The sequence below is a fragment of the Mesoplodon densirostris genome, chromosome 6 (genome assembly GCF_025265405.1).
Source record: "Mesoplodon densirostris isolate mMesDen1 chromosome 6, mMesDen1 primary haplotype, whole genome shotgun sequence".
NCBI classification, from domain to species: Eukaryota; Metazoa; Chordata; class Mammalia; order Artiodactyla; family Ziphiidae; genus Mesoplodon; species Mesoplodon densirostris.
Genome location: NC_082666.1, coordinates 58457878 through 58477767, shown reverse-complemented (window position 1 = coordinate 58477767; position 19890 = coordinate 58457878). Strand labels below are relative to the sequence as shown.

The 19890-nt window shown below is 35.9% G+C and overlaps 1 protein-coding gene across 4 annotated transcripts in view; it reads left to right on the top strand.

The window, feature by feature from the left end:
• DENND4C (DENN domain containing 4C) overlaps positions 1-19890 on the top strand; it is a 127100-nt gene that overhangs the window by 88880 nt on the left and 18330 nt on the right. For all 4 annotated transcript variants that reach the window (XM_060102040.1, XM_060102039.1, XM_060102037.1 and 1 more), the window contains 6 exons: positions 1834-1956; positions 2830-2976; positions 5619-6781; positions 12929-13106; positions 13828-13937; positions 14242-14417. In XM_060102040.1, coding sequence (XP_059958023.1) covers positions 1834-1956; positions 2830-2976; positions 5619-6781; positions 12929-13106; positions 13828-13937; positions 14242-14417 — 1897 coding nt within the window. The remainder of the gene's footprint in view (positions 1-1833; positions 1957-2829; positions 2977-5618; positions 6782-12928; positions 13107-13827; positions 13938-14241; positions 14418-19890) is intronic.

The following is a 19890-nucleotide window of genomic DNA, read 5'->3' as shown; positions in this document are numbered from 1 at the left end:
GATTGCATACATCTTGCCCTTTTATCTCTTAATACTTCAGTGGTATTTGCTCTTACATAACCACAGTATAGTTTCCAAATTCAGGAAAACATTGTTCTACTTCTTTATAGTCTGTATTCCAGTGTTGTCAGCTATAATGTACTTTGTGGTACTTTAACTCCTCTTTAGTCTCCTTTAACCAGGCACAGTTCCCCACCTTTTCTTTGTCTTTCATAACCTTGACCTTTTTGAGGAATAAGTCCAGTTATTTTGTGGAATGCTGCCAAATTTGAGTTTGTCTGATGTTCCCCTGTGATTAGATTAGGTTATACATCCATGGCTCTTCTACAAAAAATATGTTAAATCCTTCTGAGATTATCATAACCCAGAGGCATACAATGTCTGTCTGCCCCTCATTGGTAATGTTAATTTGGATCACTTGATGTCAGTGTTCTGTTTCTATTAGTTACCATTATCCCCCTTGCAGATAATAAGCTATTTGTGAAGAGACACTGAGACTATGCAACAATATCTTCTTTTTCATCACACTTTCTCTTTTAAATTTATCATCCATTTGATGATTCTTGCCTGAACCAATCTTTACTGTGATGGCTATAATGTGGTGATTTTGCCAACTCTGTCGTCCCCTCACATTTATAAGATAATATTCTTTTGAATGTTCTTTATAAATGTCCTCTCATGTTTTTGAGCACTTGCTTTCTTGCATAACAACACGTTCCTTGCTCATTCTTGTACCTTCCCGGACTGAGCTCTGGAATCGGCCTTTTCTTCAAGGATCCCAGGTTCCTTTTAATGGGCAATAGATTTTAGAAACGAAGGTCTGGGCTCTAGAAATGCTTACTCCCTCCAGGGTGTTGTCGTTCTAGACTTTTTCAGCAGAGGTAGAAAAAATGTGTATGTAGTTTAGAAATACTTCTAATTCCAAATCAGCCCCACAGGTTTTTCTTTGCCTTCCTTCATTTCACTTTTTAAAGATCTCTCTTCTTCCACAGTAAGAATCTTAGCTCCCAACATCATCACATTTACTCATTTGCTCAGTCCTACAGTACACATAATATAATTTCAGAATTGCTATACCCATTCCCCTGTGAGAAATAAACCTAAGGAGTTTAGGATTTGACTGTTACCCCCCATGACTAGGGTATATACTCAGAATAATGTGTTAAAAGTTACACATTACATTAGTCCTCCCCCATCCTTTCAGTGTGATCATGTTATTCATAAACAATTGGTTTTGTTTGTTTCCGTGTGCATTCAGTTTTAGTTATACCCTGGACCTCAGTTTTGCTGATTTAAGTTTTTGAACATGTAGAAGTTAATACATTTCCAAAAATAAAAACAATATGATAACCATATTTAGAGAAGTTTCCTCTCTCTTAATCCCTTCTATCCTATTTTCCCCCATCCCTTGTAGGTAACCAGTTTTATTGTTTTCTGGTTTACTATTCCTGCATTTCTTTTTGCAAAAGTAAGAAGATATCTGTTTGTTTTATTTCCACTTCTTTCTTACACAAAAGGTAGCATTCTGTAGATGCACTCCAAAAGAAACTTTCAAAACATCTTATCCAAATCTACTAATTTATAGGTAAGGAAATTAAATTAAGATTCACTGCTTCCAAGTGTGTAATGGTTTTTAGTCTTTGATGTTCCTGTTTCTACTGTTCTTTAATTCTTACCATTGTTGTAAAATGTTTTGTGTGCTTCATGAGCTTTCTTCTCTTCTTTTTTTACAAGTTTAATTGTGTAAGTTGGTGGAATTTCCTTTTGACATTTTAAAGCTGGACTATAAATATATGAAAACATTTATATGTCAGCCTACATTCTTTTTAACAGGTGGTCAGTCTGACCAAGGCTATGGGTCTAAGGATGAACTTATAAAGGATGATGCAGAAATTCATGTGTCTGAAGAACAAGTATCAGGAGACTTGATAACCAAAACAAAAGTGCAAACAGAAGGTTAAGTACTGATATTTACTAGCTTTACTTTGAAAAATACCTATATTAATTAAAAGTCTTATTTGATAGTTTTGGTGATAATTTCCAGAAATGTAAAGTCTGGGCTTATATGATACTATGTACTCTTATATATGATAGATTTTTGGTAGTCTCTGAATTTTAGAATTTAAGAGATCTTTAGAGACTCTGTAGGTCAGCCCTCAACTTTGTAGGAAACTGCGGCCCATCAAGGTATTCATTTGCCAATGTTAAATAACTACTTTGTGACAGAACCAGGACTAAACTCTGAGTCATCAAACTTGTATTCCAGTGTACCTTTTATTTTAAAATGCTCTTTCACTGGAAGTCCTTCAAATATCTAAGTCGATATTTTTCATTTGTAGGTTCCAATATAGTCTGTGTAGTTTTCCTTTTTTTAGGGGATTCATTGAGATAGAAATGAGAAATGATTTGTAGTAGTCATTTTAAGGAAATATGGAGGAATATTTTGGCTTTTTGATAATACGATGGTCTTCCTATCCTCTTACAAAAAAGTACACTTTCTTTAATGATCTCACTTACTTTATGCTCTAGAATTATGCAGAAGCAAGCCCCTCTCCTACTTGACAAGTGATGAAGAGTGTGACAGAAGGCCAAAGCCTTAATTTATTTGCTCAGGAATTCTCAAGTTAGGATTATGAGTGTTAAAATAAAGCATTTATTTCAGTCAGTACTGGCAACATTTATGGCATAAAATAAATCAGTAATAAAGTAGAGAAAAAGTATTCACCCCCACATAGAGAAAAAGTACATAAAATATATTTTAAAAAATACTTTGTTTCTGTTCAATACTGGCAAAAATAGGAATGATAACATCCAAATATTTTTTTCCAGAGGTATGTGATGTCTCTGCTGTTGTGGCCAAACATTCACAACCTAGTGCAGAGCCCCCGAGTCCTCCTGAGCCTCCTGCATGGGGCAGCAGTATTGTGAAAGTTCCATCTGGTATATTTGATGTCAACAGCAGGAAAAGTAGCACTGGTGAGTCTTTACATATTGGTTATTACATATTTAAAATACACTTCTGTAGGTACACGTGTGTCTTCAATGACATTATAAATTGCTAACTTAATTGTAATGAACATGCTAAAGAGCCAGAAGTAAGCTGCATCCTATAAATGTGCTAAAGAAGGAATTAAAATAGTTATTTAAAGATAATTCGTTTTTCAAAGGAAGGGTATTAAATTAAGTGTTTAGTTGTTATTTGGAATCCCTTTTCTTATTACAGTGCTTGTTCTGAGTTCCGTCCTCCTTTCCTGTGGTTGATAATGAGAGAGGACTGTAGGACAGGTCTGCTGTACTCATCCTAACAGAGAGGCAGTTATGTGGTCAAATTCCAAAGGGCTTGTGTGTGGCAGGGTAATTCCTAAGCCTGAAGGGAAATGGAAGAAAAAGATTCACATCACTTAACGTTCTGCACAAAAATACCAGCGGGTCTTTAATTTTTGCCCAATTATTCTAGGTACCCTGAGCCACTTTCTATTTATGGTTAAGTATTTGTAATGAATAACTCTGTTGTGTGTGACTCCCATTGATTTGAGTTTACTGCCTTCAATTATGTGTAGTCCTCCCAAGTACCCTTAAGCTATACGTCTAAGTGTATGATTTTAAAAGACAATGAAATTGGCCTGCGTCATTTGCCTTTTGTTAGTAGTAGCTACAGTTCACTTCCCTAAAGTCATCGGTCTATCTGTAAGTGTATCTATTGTATGACTTTATAGAAATTAATTTGCTCAGCTTTTTAAGTCAATGTGGAAATACTCCTTATTCCTAAAATTGTTTTTTTTTTTTTTTAATTGTGATACCAAGTTCGGTTATTTTACAGGGGGTGAGGGGGTAGTGTTTTGCTAATGAGGTGGAGCTACAGGCGTTTTGAAAAAAATAATTGATATATATATTCTTTATCCCATTTTCCCAACCTATTGATAGCAGGTTAAAAAAAAAAAGGAGGGCAGAGTTTTCTTCATCAGAGGTTTAGAATCTTCTCAGAATATTGAAATGGACATAGTCTGGGGACTGGTGCATTTTCTTCTCTTTTTACTGATCTTATTTCCATGTTACATTTTGATGTAGGAAGATTTATTCTATTAAGAAAAGAGGAGGTGGTAATGAGGCTTTTGCCAATATATCAAACAGTCAATTTTATTTTAAAATTGAACAAAATGTGACACTAAATTTCCTAGAAATGATATGAGAACCAGTAAATTTGCAAAGATCTTTTCTCAAATACTGGTAAAAGTTTTCAAAGCAGGTACAAACTTCGGAGTTATAAAATAGGCTAATTTAATTCCCTTAAATGCTTTAAAAATATCTCTAAATGCTTATTATTCTGTTTAATTGGAATGATTATGATTATTAGTAGATACCAATTTGGAATATTAAAAAGAACCTTGAAATCAATTTGGAAGATTAAAAAAAAAGATCTTATCATAATGACAACTTTCCCCCCCAAACTCCCAGGTCATTATACTTTTTAAAAAACAAATGAGAGGGCTTCCCTGGTGGCACAGTGGTTGAGAGTCCGCCTGCCGATGCAGGGGACACGTGTTCGTGCCCTGGTCCGGGAAGATCCCACATGCCGCAGAGCGGCTGGGCCCATGAGCCATGGCCGCTGAGCCTGCGCGTCCGGAGCCTGTGCTCCGCAACGGGAGGGGCCACAGCAGTGAGAGGCCCGCGTACCGCAAAAAACAAACAAACAAAAAACAAACAAAAAATGAGAATCCTAAATACGAATGGGTAGACTTAAGTTCTGCTAATGATGATGCAACTAGAAATAGCTTTTGGTCTCGGCGTGGAAAAAATTGCATGGTAGCAAAGAGTTAACGACTGCCTGCATCCCCCAAAGCTAGGGGGAGGTTCTTACAGACACTGGCATAATTTTGTTCCACTTGCTCAAACAAGATTGACCTCTGTGAGGGCTGGGATTATGTCCATTTTATTCTCCATTGTATTCTTAGCACCTCATATAGTGGGTGCTAGTAGGAATTCAGATATTTGTTGAAGGAATAAACATATCTGAAAAAATTTTGGCTATTCAGATTTTATCAGGCTTCTTGGAATTTGCCGATTCTAAGCGCTCCATTCTAGATCCTTTTACTTTGGAGAAGTAAGGCTTTGGCTATAGCAAATATATAATTTCTCTATGATTATGAATTTGCTTTCTGCAGGGTAGATTCCTGGCAAATACTTGTTGAATTAGACGTATGAAACCCAAGACAGAAGAGATTATTTCTTTTTAGGTCTGCTATTTAATGTGGAATATATTGCTTAAACTGAATATAAAACTCTTAAAATATAAAACATGTTTATAGATGTATGTTTATTGATAGATGTGATATCTTTTAGTGAACAATACAGGTATATACAGTATATATTGCACGATCTTTTTTTAAAATGTGTGTGTATGTGCATAGAGGATGAAAGGCAGATTATACATTAAAATGTTATCTCTGAGAGGCAGGGTTGAATGGAGTAATTTTTGGACTTTTTCTGTATACCATCTTACCTTTCTGAATCTTTTACTCTGAGTATGTGTCACTTTCAAAAATTAGAAAAAAACATTTTTATAAAAGTTACATCAGAAAATAGGGATTTACTTTTAATATTGCACTTTCTCTTTTTAGGTAGTACATCAAATGTACTGTTTTCTACTCAAGATCCAGTTGAAGATGCAGTCTTTGGCGAAGTTACTAATCTCAAGAAGAATGGTGATAGAGGAGAAAAAAGGCAAAAGCATTTTCCGGAGAGAAGCTGTAGCTTTAGTTCTGAAAGTCGAGCAGGAATGTTGCTTAAGAAGAGCAGTTTGGATTTGAATTCAAGTGAAGTGGCTATCATGATGGGAGCAGATGCCAGGATTCTCACAGCAGCATTGACGAGTCCTAAGACTTCTCCACTTCATATTGCAAGAACCCATAGCTTTGAGAGTATTAGCTGTCATCCAGCTGACACTAGGACTCGTGTGTCTGAAAGCACTTGGGATTCTGAGCACAGATCTTCATCGGTGTTAGAGATGCTTGAGGAAAGCCAAGAGTTCATAGAACCTGTGGTTGATGAAAATGTAGCTAAAACTACTGTGACAGAGGATACATGTGACAGCCTACAAAATGACAGTAATCAGTCCAGAGACTTGAAAGCAGGATCCAAAGATCTAGTAAATAAGAGAAGTAGTTTATGTGGTGTTGCTAAAGCTGTTGAGAGGGAAGATGTTGAAACTGGACTAGATCCTTTGTCACTTTTAGCCACTGAATGTATAGGAGAAAAAACTCCTGATTCAGAAGATAAGTTGTTTTCTCCAGTTATTGCACGCAATCTGGCTGATGAAATTGAAAGCTATATGAATCTAAAGAGTCCCTTGGGTAGCAAGTCTTCTAGTATGGAATTACATGGAGAGGGAAACAGAGAGCCGGGCACTACCAGTGCATTTATTCACCCTTTAGAGAGGAGATCAAGCCTACCTTTAGATCATGGTCCTGCAGCACAGGAAAGTCCTGAAAGTGAAAAGAGCTCCCCTGCAGTGTCGAGATCTAAAACTTTTACTGGGCGTTTCAGGCAGCAAACTCCCTCTCGAGGTCATAAAGAACGTTCAGCTTCTTTATCAGCACTGGTCCGTTCTTCACCACATGGCTCATTGGGTTCTGTGGTAAATTCTTTGTCAGGGCTAAAGCTGGACAATATACTCTCAGGGCCCAAGATGGATGTGCTAAAATCTGGTATGAAACAAGCAGCTACAGTAGCCAGTAAGATGTGGGTAGCTGTATCATCTGCCTACAGCTATTCAGATGATGAGGTAAGAGTGTTTTATGTGTGTTATCTGTCTGATGTTGGAATGTTTTAATATATACATTATTATTTAGATATTTCTGGTAACTTTTTTATATTTTAAAACATGCATATCCTGCTTCTCTCTTGAAATGACTTCAACATACATGTAAGGAAATTAATAATGAAGAAATAGAATATCAGGACTACTTTATAATTCCACAGCCCAGTCTAAACTAACACATTAAGTCTATTGATTTGAAAGAACTAATGATTAATGTTTGATTTAATAACGTTATATTTGCATAGCACTTCACTTTTTAAATAGCTTTCACCTGTGTTATCTCTTTAAGATATGTGAAGTCACTCTACAACTTAATCAGTAGATTTCATACTGCACAACAAAAACTGCTAACTGTTTATTTATTTATTTTGGCTGCACAGGGTCTTAGTTGTGGCATGTGGGATCTTCGTCGCGGCATGTTTAGTTGCGGTATGTGGGATCTTTAGTTGCGGCATGCAGACTTCTTAGTTGCGACATGCATGTGGAATCTAGTTCCCCAACCAGGGATTGAACCTGGGCCACCTGCATTGGGAGCACAGAGTCTTACCCACTGGACCACCAGGGAAGTCCCCCAAACTGCTAACTTTTTATTGAAGTTCAGTTGATCTACAGTACTGTATTAGTTTCAGGTGTACAGCATAGTGATTCAGTTTTTGCACATTATATTCCATTATAGGTTACTATGAGATATTGGGTATAATTCCCTGTGCTTGAAAGTAAATTCATGTTGCTTATCTATTTTATGTATAGTAGTTTATATCTGTTAAACCCATACCCCTAATATGTCCCTCTCCCCTTCCTCTTCGGTAACCATAAGTTTGTTTTCTATTTCTTTGAGTCTGTTCCTGTTTTGTATATACATTCATTTGTATGACTTTTTAGATTCCACATATGAATGATATCATACAGTATTTATCTTTCTCTGTCTGACTTACTTCACTAAGCATTTATATTCTCTAGGTCTCTCTATGTTGCTACAGATGGCAATATTTCATTCTTTTTAATGGCTGAGTAATATTCCAGTGTGTGTGTGTTTGTGTGTATGTGTGTATCACATATTCATGATCCAGTCCTCTGTTGATGGGCACTTGGGTTGCTTCCATGTCTTGGCTATTGTATATAGTGCTGCTGTCAACATTGTGGTACATGTCTCTTTTTGAATTAGTGTTTCCTTTTTTTCTGGATATATACTCAGGAGTGCAATTGCTGTATCTTATGGTAGTTCTATTTTTAGTTTTTTAAGGAACCTCCATACTGTCTTCCATAGTGGCTGCACCAATTTACATTTCCATAAAAAATGTATGAGGACTCCCTTTTCTCCACATCCTCTCCAACATTTGTTATTTGTAGACATTTTGATATAGACATTTTGACAGGTGTGAGGTGATACCTCTTTGGGGTTTTGATTTGCAATTCTTGAATAATTAGTCATGATGAGCATCTTTTCGTGTGCCTGTTAGCCATCTGTATGTCTTCTTTGGGAAAATATCTATTCAAGTCTTCTGCCATGTTTTGATTGGATTGCTTGTTTTTTTTGATATTAAGCTGTATTGGCTGTTTGTATATTTTGGGTAAGTTGCATCATTTGCAGATATTTTCTCTGATTCCATAGGTTGTCTTTTTGATTTGTTGATGGCTTCCTTTGCTGTGCAAAAGCTTTTAAATTTAATTAGGTCCCATTTGTTAATTTGTGCTTTTATTTATTTTGCCTTAGGGGACAGATCCAAAAAATACTGCTATGATTTATGTCAAAGAGTGTCCTGCCTATGTTCTCTTCTAGGAGTTTTATGGTTTCAGGTTGTATATTTAGGTCTTTAATTCATTTTGAGTTTATTTTTGTATATGGTATGAGGGAATTTTCTAATCTCATTGTTTTACCTGTAGCCGTCCAGTTTTCCTAGCACCACTTGTTGAAAAAACTGTCTTTTCTCCATTGTATATTCTTGCCTCCTTTGTCATAGATTAATTGATTGTAGGTGCATGGGTTTCTTTCTGGGCTCTCTGTTCTGTTCCATTGATCTATGTATCTGTTTTTTTGTGCCAGTACCACACTGTTTTGATTACTGTAGCTTTGCAGTATAGTCTGAGGTCTGGGATGTTCATACCTCCTGCTTTGTTCTTTTTTTCTTAGAATTGCTCTGGTAATTTGGGGCCTTTTGTGGTTCCATATAAATTTTAGGATTATTCTGTTTCTGTGAAAAATGATAGGGGATGCAATCTGTAGATTTCTTTGGGTAGTGTGGCCATTTTAATAATACTGATTCTTCTAATCCAAGAGCATGGGAATATCTTTCCATTTCTTTTAATCATTTTCACTTTCCTTTATCATTGTTTTATAGTTTTCAGTGTGTAGGTCTTTAACCTCCTTGATTAAGTTTATTCCTAGCTTTTTTTTCTTCTTTTGATGCAGTTTTAAATGGGATTTTTTTTAACTTTCTCATTCTGATACTTCATTATTAGTGTATAGAAATGCAGCAGATTGCTGTATATTAATCTTGTATCCTTCAACCTTGCTGAATTCATTTATTCTAAAAGTTTTTGGGTGGGGACTTTAGGGTTCTCTGTATAGAGTATCATGTCATCTGCAGTCCCTTCCAATCTGGATACCCTTTTTTCCCTTGTTTGATAACTTTGGCTAGTACTTCCAATACTGTGTTAAATAGAAGGGGTGAGAGTAGGCATCCTTGTTCCTTAATTTAACAGGAAAGCTTTCATCTTTTCACCATTGAGTATTATGTTGGCTGTGGGTCTGTCATAAATGGCCTTTATTATGTTGAGATATGTTCCTTCTGTACCCACTTTGACGAGACTTCTTATGATGAATGGATGTTGAATTTTGTCAAATACTTTTTCAGCATCTATTGAAATGATCATGTGGTTTTTGTCTTTCTTTTTGTTAGTGCCATGTGCCACATTAATGGATTTGCATATGTTGAACCATCCTTGTGTGCCCAGAATAAGTCCAGCTTGATCATGGTGTATGATCCTTTTTATATGTTGTTTGATTTGGTTTGCTAATATTTTGATGAGGATTTTTGCATCTATATTCATCAAGAATATTGGTCGGTAATTTTCACTTTTTGTAGTATCTTTGTCTGGTTTTGGTATCAGGGTAATAGTGGCCTCATAGAATGAGTATGGGAGTGTTTCATCCTCTTTAATAATTTGGAATAGTATTAGAAAGATAGGTTTTAACTCTTCTTTACATGTTTGGTAGAATTCCCCAGTGAAGCTGTCTGGTCATAGACTTTTGTTTGCAGGTAGTTTTGTTATTGGCAGTTCTATTTCACTTTAGTAATTGGTCTCTTCAAATTGTCTATTTCTTCTTGACTCAGTCTTGGCAGGCTGTATGTTTCTAGAAATTTGTCCATTTCTTCTACGTTGCCCAATGTGTTGGGATATAAATGTTCTTAGTATTCTCTTATGATTTTTTGTATTTCTATGGTATTTGTTATTTCTACTGTACTCTTTTCATTTCTTATTTTGTTTATTTGGGTCCTCTCTCTTCTTGGTAAGTCTGGCTAGAGGTTTGTCCATTTTGTTTATCTTTTCAAAATACCGGCTCTTAATTTCATTGATCTTTTCTATTATTTTTTTTATCTCTATTTTATTTCCTCTCTGATCTTTATTATTTCCTTCCTTCTGCTGACTTTGGGCTTTGTTCTTCTTTTTCTAATTCTTTTAGGTGGTAGGGTAAGTTGTTTGAGATTTTCCTTGTTTCTTGAAAGAAGGCCCGTCTCACTGTGAATTAACCCCTTAGAACTGCTTTTGCAGGATCCCATAGGTTTTATAAAGTTATGTTTTACTTTTCATTTGTCCCAAGGTGTTTTCTGGTTTCTTTGATTTTAGCATTGGCCTATTGGTTTTTTAGTAGCATGTTGTTTAGTCTCTATGTGTTCGTTCTTTTCCCATTTTTCTTTCTCTAGTTGATTTCTAGTTTCATACTGTTGTGGTCAGAAAAGATGCATGGTGTAATTTCTATCCTCTTAAATTTTTTGAGGCTTGTTTGTGACTTAGTATGTGGTCTTTCCTGGTGAATGTTCCATGTGCACTTGAAAAATGTGTATTCTACAGAATAGAATGTGTATTCTGCTGGTTTTGGATGTAATGTCCTTTAGAGATCAGTTAAGTCCAACTCGTCTATTGTGTCCTTTAGGACCTCTGTTGCCTAATTGATTTTCTGTCTGGATGATCTGTCCATTGATGTCAGTGGGGTGTTAAAGTCTCCTACTGTTATTGTATTAGTGTCAATTTCTCCTTTTGTGTTTTTGCTTTATTTATTTAGGTGCTCCTGAATTGGGTGCATATATGTTAATGACTTTAAGATCCTCTTTTTGTATTGATCCCTTTATCATTATATAATGCCCTTCTTGTCTTTTGTTATAGCCTTTGAAAAACTGCTAATCCTTTTAAAAATCATGATAAAGAGAATTAATCATAATATCTTTTTGTGAAAATAGGAGTGGGCAAATTTTGTATTTAAAGAACTTAGCAGGTCAGTTAAGGAAAGACAAAATAAGCTAACTTCAAAAGCATCTTAACCTGGCATTATATTTCAAACAAACAAACAAACAAACAAAAACAGTGTGAGCCATTTCACTTTTGAAATTTTATCTAACAGTGTTAAATAAAAAGCTTTCTACAGGGCCTCCCTGGTGGCGCAGTGGTTGAGAGTCCGCCTGCCGATGCAGGGGACGCGGGTTCGTGCCCCGATCCCGGAGGATCCCACATGCCGCGGAGCGGCTGGGCCCGCGAGCCATGGCCGCGGGGCCTGTGTGTCCGGAGCCTGTGCTCCGCAACGGGGGAGGCCACAGCAGTGAGAGGCCCGCATACAGAAAAAAAAAAAAAAAAAAAAAAAAAAAAAAAAAAAAAAAAAAAAAAAAGCTTTCTACAGAGTAATTTGGACTTGGAATATATGACTGTAAATTCCAGGTGGTTGCAGATCAATCTTTCTTCTCGTTACTATCGCCCTCGTACCATTGACTGCAAAGGCAAATAGGATATACCTAATAAATATTTTCAAGTGAAGGAATGAATAAAAAGTCTGTAAAATATTCATAACTTTTATCCAGAATTTAAGAAAATATTTAGGGATATGTGTAAAAATAGCTCAAGTGAATTCAGCAGTGTAACTCATATAAAATTTACAGGATTCTGAATGTTTAAGCAGTAGAGGATTTACTAAATTCTTAATAATACATCAGTAAATCAGATTAGGTTGCAGGGATTTAAATAATGTAGAAGATTTAATGATAAACTACATGAGAAGAATGGGTTAAAAATATCCTATTTTGTAAAAATGTATTATGTATGCATATTTTTGACTAGAAGGATATACATCAAGATTTTTACTGCACTCTGTGGATGTTGATATTATAAGTGTTTTATTTCCTGTTTTGCATATCTATTTAATTTTTAAAAATCATTTAATATGGTTTTATAACAAGGAAGACACAAGTCTTTCTCCTTTAAAGCAGAAATTAAAAAGGAAACTGCTTATTGAAATGTTTTCTATCTAAAGCATCAAGTGGTTAAGAGCTACAGTGTTCAGAACTTTGTTCATGTTTTATTCCTCTAATAATGATGGTTGTTATTCAGAATAATCATATTGCCAGCTAAAATTCTCACCACAACCTTATTTTAATGTACTTACATTATCCACATTTTTCAGATAATATAATTAAAAGTTATGGAAGTTAAGTAATTTCTGCAAGGTTACATACCTAATATGTGAAGGGGGGCCAAGACCACAATCTGGCTGACTCTTGGAAGCCCCTACTCTACTTGGACTGGGGTCCCTGACTACACTGGGCATAGTGAGCGTCTAGAGTTCCTTCATTTCATAATTTTGAATATTGGAATAAACCCCACACTCCTAATGTACACTAGGAGCACAGCATAATCTTAAAGCGTAGGTCATTGCTTGAATGTCTTAGAGTATGGAAGAGAAATTCCAAATAACAGAAAGAGTTCATGGTTTTGAAACATATGATGATGATGATTTATTTAAGAGTTATAGATGAGTTTAATTCTGAAAAGGGTAGAGTGAATATATTCTTATTGGGGAAGGTATTACTTATGTATGTGGGATTTTATTCTTTTCAATTAAAGGAGGAAACAAAGAGAGATTACAGCTTCCCAGCTGGCCTTGAAGACCATATTTTAGGAGAGAATATATCACCTAACACGAGTATCTCAGGGCTGGTCCCTAGTGAACTTACCCAGAGCAACACAAGCCTTGGCAGTAGCAGCAGCAGTGGCGATGTAGGTAAACTGCATTACTCACCAGGTAAGGGGAAGGATCGTCCTTTCTTCTAATTTATAGAAAATTAATTTTTAATTTATGCCCATACTTCTTCCTCCCTGCACCACACACACAGTAAGCCCCATTTGTTGAGAGGATCTGATATAGTCACACCATATTATCACTGTTATTTTATATGATCTACAAGCACTGTAGTCACCCACTGAGTTTATTTTTAGTTATGTACATTTATGGATTCTATCATTAGTTCTCAAACTTTAGCGTGTCTCAGAATCACTTGGGGAATTTGTTTAAAAGTATATACAAGTATCCAAGCCCTAGGTTAAAACTTTTGAGACTTAATCAGTGGGATGGGAACTTAAGAATGTATATTTTTGACCAGCTCTCCACGTGAATCAGATATTTACTAGAGTTGGAGAATTTCTGTGCTATATCACTGAAATCTCCTAGTTCTGTGTTATTTTTTTAAATTGTAATTTTATTCATTTTCTCCAACTTTCTATTATGAAAAATTTCAAATATCCTAAAAAGTTGAAAGAATCATATAGTGAATAATCATATGTTCTCTACCTAGATTTAGTAAACTGTTGTTAACCTTTCCTCTGTGTATATATATAAGTACGTTTTGATACTAAATTGTTTGAAGATAAATTGCAGACTTCATGATATTTCCCCCTAAGTATGCATTTCCAAAGAATAAGGACATTTTCATACATAATGTGTTATGATGTTTACTTCTCTCTAGGTGAACTTCCATTTCCAAGAGGCATAAAAGGGCAGGACTTTGAAAAGTCGGATCATGGTTCTTCTCAAAACACCAGCATGTCCAGCATCTATCAGAATTGTGCAATGGAGGTAAAAGTTCTATATTCTGTCCATGATAAAGTGGCTGTAAACATATTTTTATTTCAGAATGGCATTTAACAGAATTCTGTACCTTTTTGGACAGAATAATAAAATAAGTCATTTTGTTGAATTTGCTTGATGTCTTATGTAAACAAGGCAATAAACTGGTAGTTCTACCTATAAAGTAATTGAACTGTTATTCCAAGTGTGATCAACAAAATAAATACAATTCTATGTTTGTCTCAAGAGGATGGCCTATTAAGACTGATTTTCACTGTGGAGGTTCTCAGTCTGTGTACTTTTCTGCTCTTAGGTTTTGATGTCAAGTTGTTCACAGTGCAGAGCTTGTGGAGCTTTAGTTTATGATGAAGAAATTATGGCTGGATGGACGGCAGATGATTCAAACTTGAATACAACCTGTCCCTTCTGTAAAAGCAACTTCTTGCCTCTTCTCAACATAGAATTTAAAGACTTGAGAGGCTCTGCAAGGTTAGTATTGTAAAAGCTCCCTTAAAGAGATAAGCATCCCTCAAGAGGCATGACTCCTGGGGGGAGAGTGAAATAGTCATAGTATGCTCCAGGTGTTCCTTTCCTCACCCTCCTGCACTTTCAGTATTTGAGTAGAAAATACTAATAATGTAGGAGACCGCTTTTCCGTTTTATTTAACAAATGATTATCAGTAGTAGTTAATTCTCGGAGCTAAACTTTATAAGTTATATAATTATTACATAGATTATATAATTATTATAGATAATTCCGAACTCTAACGTTAGTCATTATTTTAATATTTCTACCTTGATGACCTTGATTATGTGTTCTGGAGCCGCCCCCGCCCCACCCCCCAAAAAAAGGTGGAAGGGGCTTTAACTCTTCTCTTAACTTGTTGCCCCTTTATGTTGGTGGTCTGTACTGTGAAATGACCGAATTCTAGGCATTGGAAAGGAGAGGCTGATCTATAAACAGTCATTAAGTAATTGAGAGTTTGGTAACTGTATGCTGACTTAAAGTACTTATACTTAATATTCTATTTGCTTTATGGAACGAACTACCTTTATCTACTTTTTAAAAATTTCCAGTCACAGAGGTGTCTCCTCTCTATTTTTCCTGTTAGCTTCAGTGTGGAGCTGAGTGAAAGCATCCTCTAATTCCTGATACACTGTCATCATTGGTTTGTGCAAGGGCCCTCTTTTACTATCTTCCTCCCCTCGCCATTCCCACTCTTATTATTTAACACAACAAAAACATTGACTCCGCTGTGTGTGATAAATCCTTGAATATATAACCTTACAAATAATGTTGTTTTGCATGATTATGTATTTTTAACGTACATGATTAGAATGAGGCTGAAAATCCTATTTCTTTTTATTACTCAGTTTAAAATCTGAGTTGCTATATGTACATCTAATTTATTCCTTTTCTCCTATAGGAAGTTAATACCTCATTTTACTTATCCACTGTCATAGTGTTGGGTATTTCAGTTGCTTCCAGTTCTCTGTTACTGTAAACATCACTGTACTGTTGCAGTACACTGCACAATATATGTCCCCTTCTGGACTTATGAAATAATTTCTTTCAGAATAATAGTCTTAGGAGTGAGATCATTGGGTTTTTTCCATACATGATTTCAATAAACACTGGAAGATTGCTTCCCAGATGGCTACACTCCTACTTGTAGTGCCCCAAAACTCTCATTTCTGTACATCCTTACCAGCATTTGGTATGATCACTTTTCTGATTTTGTGCTCTAATGATATAAAGTAGTATCTAATTTTTGTTTGAATGTCTCTGAATATTAGTGAGTTTGGATATCTCTTCATATGCTTATTAGTTATTCCAGCATTTTCTATGAATTGCTTGTTTATATCCTTTGTCAATTTTTTAAAGATTTATTTTTTTAATGAGGTAACATTGGTTTATAATGTTTTATAAGTTTCATGTGTACATTTTATTTCTACTTCTATATACACTACAGCGTGCTCAACACCAATAATTTAGTTTCCATCTGTCACCATCTAGTTGATGCTCTTTACCCATTTCATCCTCCCTACCCCTCCTTCACCCTCTGATAAGCACTGCTCTGTTCTTACGTTTGTTTTTCTTTGGTTGGGTTTGTTCATTTATTTGGGGTTTTTGTTTTTTATATTCCAGCTATGAATGAAATCATGGTATCTGTCTTTCTTCATCTGAAGTATTTCACTTAGCGTGATACCCTCAAGGTCCATCCATGTTGTTGCAAATGGCAAATTTTCATCTTTTTTATGGCTAAATAGTATTCCATTGTGTATATATATACCACAGCCTTTTTATCCATTCATCTGTTGATGGGCATCTAGGTTGTTTCCATGTCTTGGCTGTTGTAAATAATGCTGCAATGAACATAGGGGTGCATGTACCTTTTTGAATTAATGTTTTCCTACTCTTAGGATAAATACCCACAACTGGGCTGGACCATGTGGTAGTTTCATTCCTAATTTTTTCAAGGAATCTCCATACTGTTTTCCATAGTGGCTGCACCAGTTTACATTTCTCACCAGCAGTGTATGAGGGTCCCCTTTCTCCACATCCTCACCAACACTTGTTATTTCTTGCCTTGTTGATAATACCCATTCTAACAGAAATGAAGTCATATCATACTTTGGTTTTGATTTGCATTTCTTGATGATGATGTTAATGTGGTTTTGTTCAGCATCTTTCATGTGCCTGTTGGACATCTGGATGTCTTCTTTGGAAAAATGTCTGTTCAGCTCCTCTGCCCATTTTTTAATTGGGTTGTTTGTTTTTTTGATATTGAATTGTATGGGTTCTTTATATAATTTGAGTATTACCTCCTTATCAGATATATCATTTGCAAATATTTTCTCCCATTCAGTAGGTTGTTGGTTTGTTTTGCTGATGGTTTCCTTTGCTGTGCAGAAGCTTTTTAGTTTGATGCAGTCCCATTTGTTTATTTTTGCTTTGTTGCCTTTGCCTGAGGAGACATATTTAAAAAGACATTGCTAAGACTGATGTTAAAGATTATACTGTTTATGTTTTCTTTTAGGAGTTTTGTGGTCTTCAAGTCTTTAATCCATTTTGAGTTGATTTTTGTGTGTGGTGTGAGATAGTGGTCTAGCTTCATATTTTTGCATGTGGCTGTCCAGTTTTCCCAACACCATTTATTAAAGACACTATTCTTTCTCCATTGAATGTTCTTTGCTCCTTTGTTGTAAATTAATTGTCCATGTATGCTGGGGTTCATTTCTGGGCTATCAGTTCTGTTCCATTGATTTTTTTTTTTTTTGGCTGCGTTTGGTCTTCATTGCTGCACACAGGCTTTCTCTAATTGCTGCGAGTGGGGGCTACTCTTTGATGCAGTGCAAGGGCTTCTTATTGCAGTGGCTTATCTTGTTGTGGAGCACAGGTTCTAACCGCGCGGGCTTCAGTAGTTGCAGCACTGGGGCGCCGTAGTTATGGCAGTTGTGGCTTGCGGGCTGTAGAGCACAGGCTCAGTAGTTGTGGCGCACAGGCTTAGTTGCTCTGTGGCATGTGGGATCTTCCCAGACCAGAGCTCAAACCCTTGTCCCCTGCATTGGCAGGCAGATTCTTAACCACTGTGCCACCAGGAAAGTCCCTGTTACATTGATTTTTGTATCTGTTTTTCTGCCAAACCAGGTTGTTTTGATTACTATGGCTTTGTAATATAGTTTGAAGTCAGAGAGTGTGATATCTCTAGCTTTGTTCTTTTTTCTCAAGATTGCTTTGGCTCTTTAGGGTCTTTTGTGGTTCCAAATAAATATTATAATTTTTTGTTCCATTTATGTGAAAAATGTTCTTGGGATTTTGATAGGGATTGCCCTGAATCTGTAGGTTGCTTTATGTAATATTTTAAAAATTAGGTAATTAAAAAACATAAACATTTTAACAATGTTAATTCCTCCAATCCATGTGCACAGAATATCTTTCCATTTATTTGTGTCTGCAGTGTCTTTCAACAATGTCTTACAGTTTTCAATATAGAGGTCTTTCAACTCCTTGCTTAAATTTATTCCATTTATTTTATTCTTTTTGTGGTGATTGTAAATGGGATTGTTTTCTTAATTCCCCTTTCTCCTAGCTCATTGTTAGTATATAGAAATGCAACAAGTTTTTGTTGGTTTTGTACTGTGCAACTTCACTATATTCATTTATTACTCCTAATAGTTTTTTGGTAGATTCTTTAGGCTTTTCTATATATAAAATCATGTCAACTGCAAACAGTGAGTTTTACTTCTTCCTCTCCAATTTGGTTGCCTTTTATTTCTCTTGGCTAATTTCTGTGGCTGGGACTTATATACTATGTTTCAGCTTCACCTTTGAGTATGATGTTAGCTGTGGGCTTGTCATATATGACCTTTATTATGTTGAGGTATATTCCTTCTATACACACTTTGTGGAGAGTTTTTATCATAACTGGGTGTTGAATATTGTCATCTGCTTTTTCTGCACCTACTGAGATGATCATATCATTTTTATCCTTCATTTTGTTAACGTATGTATCACATTGCTTGATTTGCAGATGTTGAACCATCCTTGCATCCCAGGCACAAATCCCACTTGATCACGGTATATGATCCTTTTAATGTATTGTTGGATTTGGTTTGCTAGTATTTTGTTGAGGATTTTTGCATCTATGTACATCAGAGATATTGACCTGTAGTTTCTCACTTTGTGTGGTCTTTATCTGGTTTTGGTATCTGGGTGATGTTGGTCTCATAAAATGAGTTAGGAAGTGTTCCCTCCTCTTGAATTTTTTGGTATAGTTTGAAAAGGACAGGTATTAAATCTGTAAATATTTGGTAGAATTTACCTGTGAAGCTGTCTGGTCCTGGTCTTTTGTTGTTGTTGTAGTTTTTGCGGTACGCGGGCCTCTCACTGTTGTGGCCTCTCCCGTTGCGGAGCACAGTCTCCGGACGCGCAGGCTCAGTGGCCATGGCTCACGGGCCTAGCTGCTCCGCGGCATGTGGGATCTTCCCAGACCGGGGCACAATCCTGTGTCCGCAGCATCGGCAGGTGGACTCTTCAACCACTGCGCCACCAGGGAAGCCCTGGTCTTTTGTTTTTTAGAAGCTTTTCGATTACTGCTTCAGTCTCTGTACTAGTGATCGATCAATTTGGATTTTCTCTTCATGATTCAGTCTTGGAAAGTTGTATGATTCCAAGAATTTGTCCATTTCTTCTAGGTTGTCCAATTTGTTGGCATATAGCTGTTTTCATATTCTTATAATCCTTTGTATTCCTGTGGCACCCATTATTATTTTTTTTCTTTTGTTGCTGATTTTATTTATCAGAGCCTTCTCTCTTTTTCTTAGTGAGTCTAGCTAAAGATTTGTCAATTTTGTTTATCTTTTCAAAGAACCAGCTCTTACTTTCACTGATCTTTTGTCTTTTTAGTCTCTATTTCATTTATTCCCATTCTGATCTTTATTATTTCTTTCCTTCTACTGACTTTGGGCTTTGTTCATTCTTCTCTTTCTTATTTCATTTTCTTTTTGGCCACGCAGCACAGCTTGTGGGATCTTAGTTCCCCAAACAGGGATTGGGCCCTCAGCAGTGAGAGTGCAAGAGTCCTAACCACTAGGCCAGCAGGGAATTCCCATCTTGAATATTCTTCATATTAATTCTCTGAAGAGAAATTATTAATTTTCATGTTATCCATTAATTTTCCACCTTATGATTTGTGCATTGGGAGTCTTGTTTTAAAAGTTATTTCTCATCTGTAGTTCATGAAATTTTTTTCCTGAACGTTCTTCTGTTAGCTTTATATTTTACCTGTGATATTTAGGTTTTAAATCCATCTAAAGTCCACCTTTGTGTATTACTGTAGAGATCCAGCTTTATTTTTCTCCATATAATGAGCCAGTTTTACATCCTTTCTTCATTGATACATAGAGTACCTTTATCATATATCAAGTTCCTATGTATACCTCATTCTGGTTCTCTGTT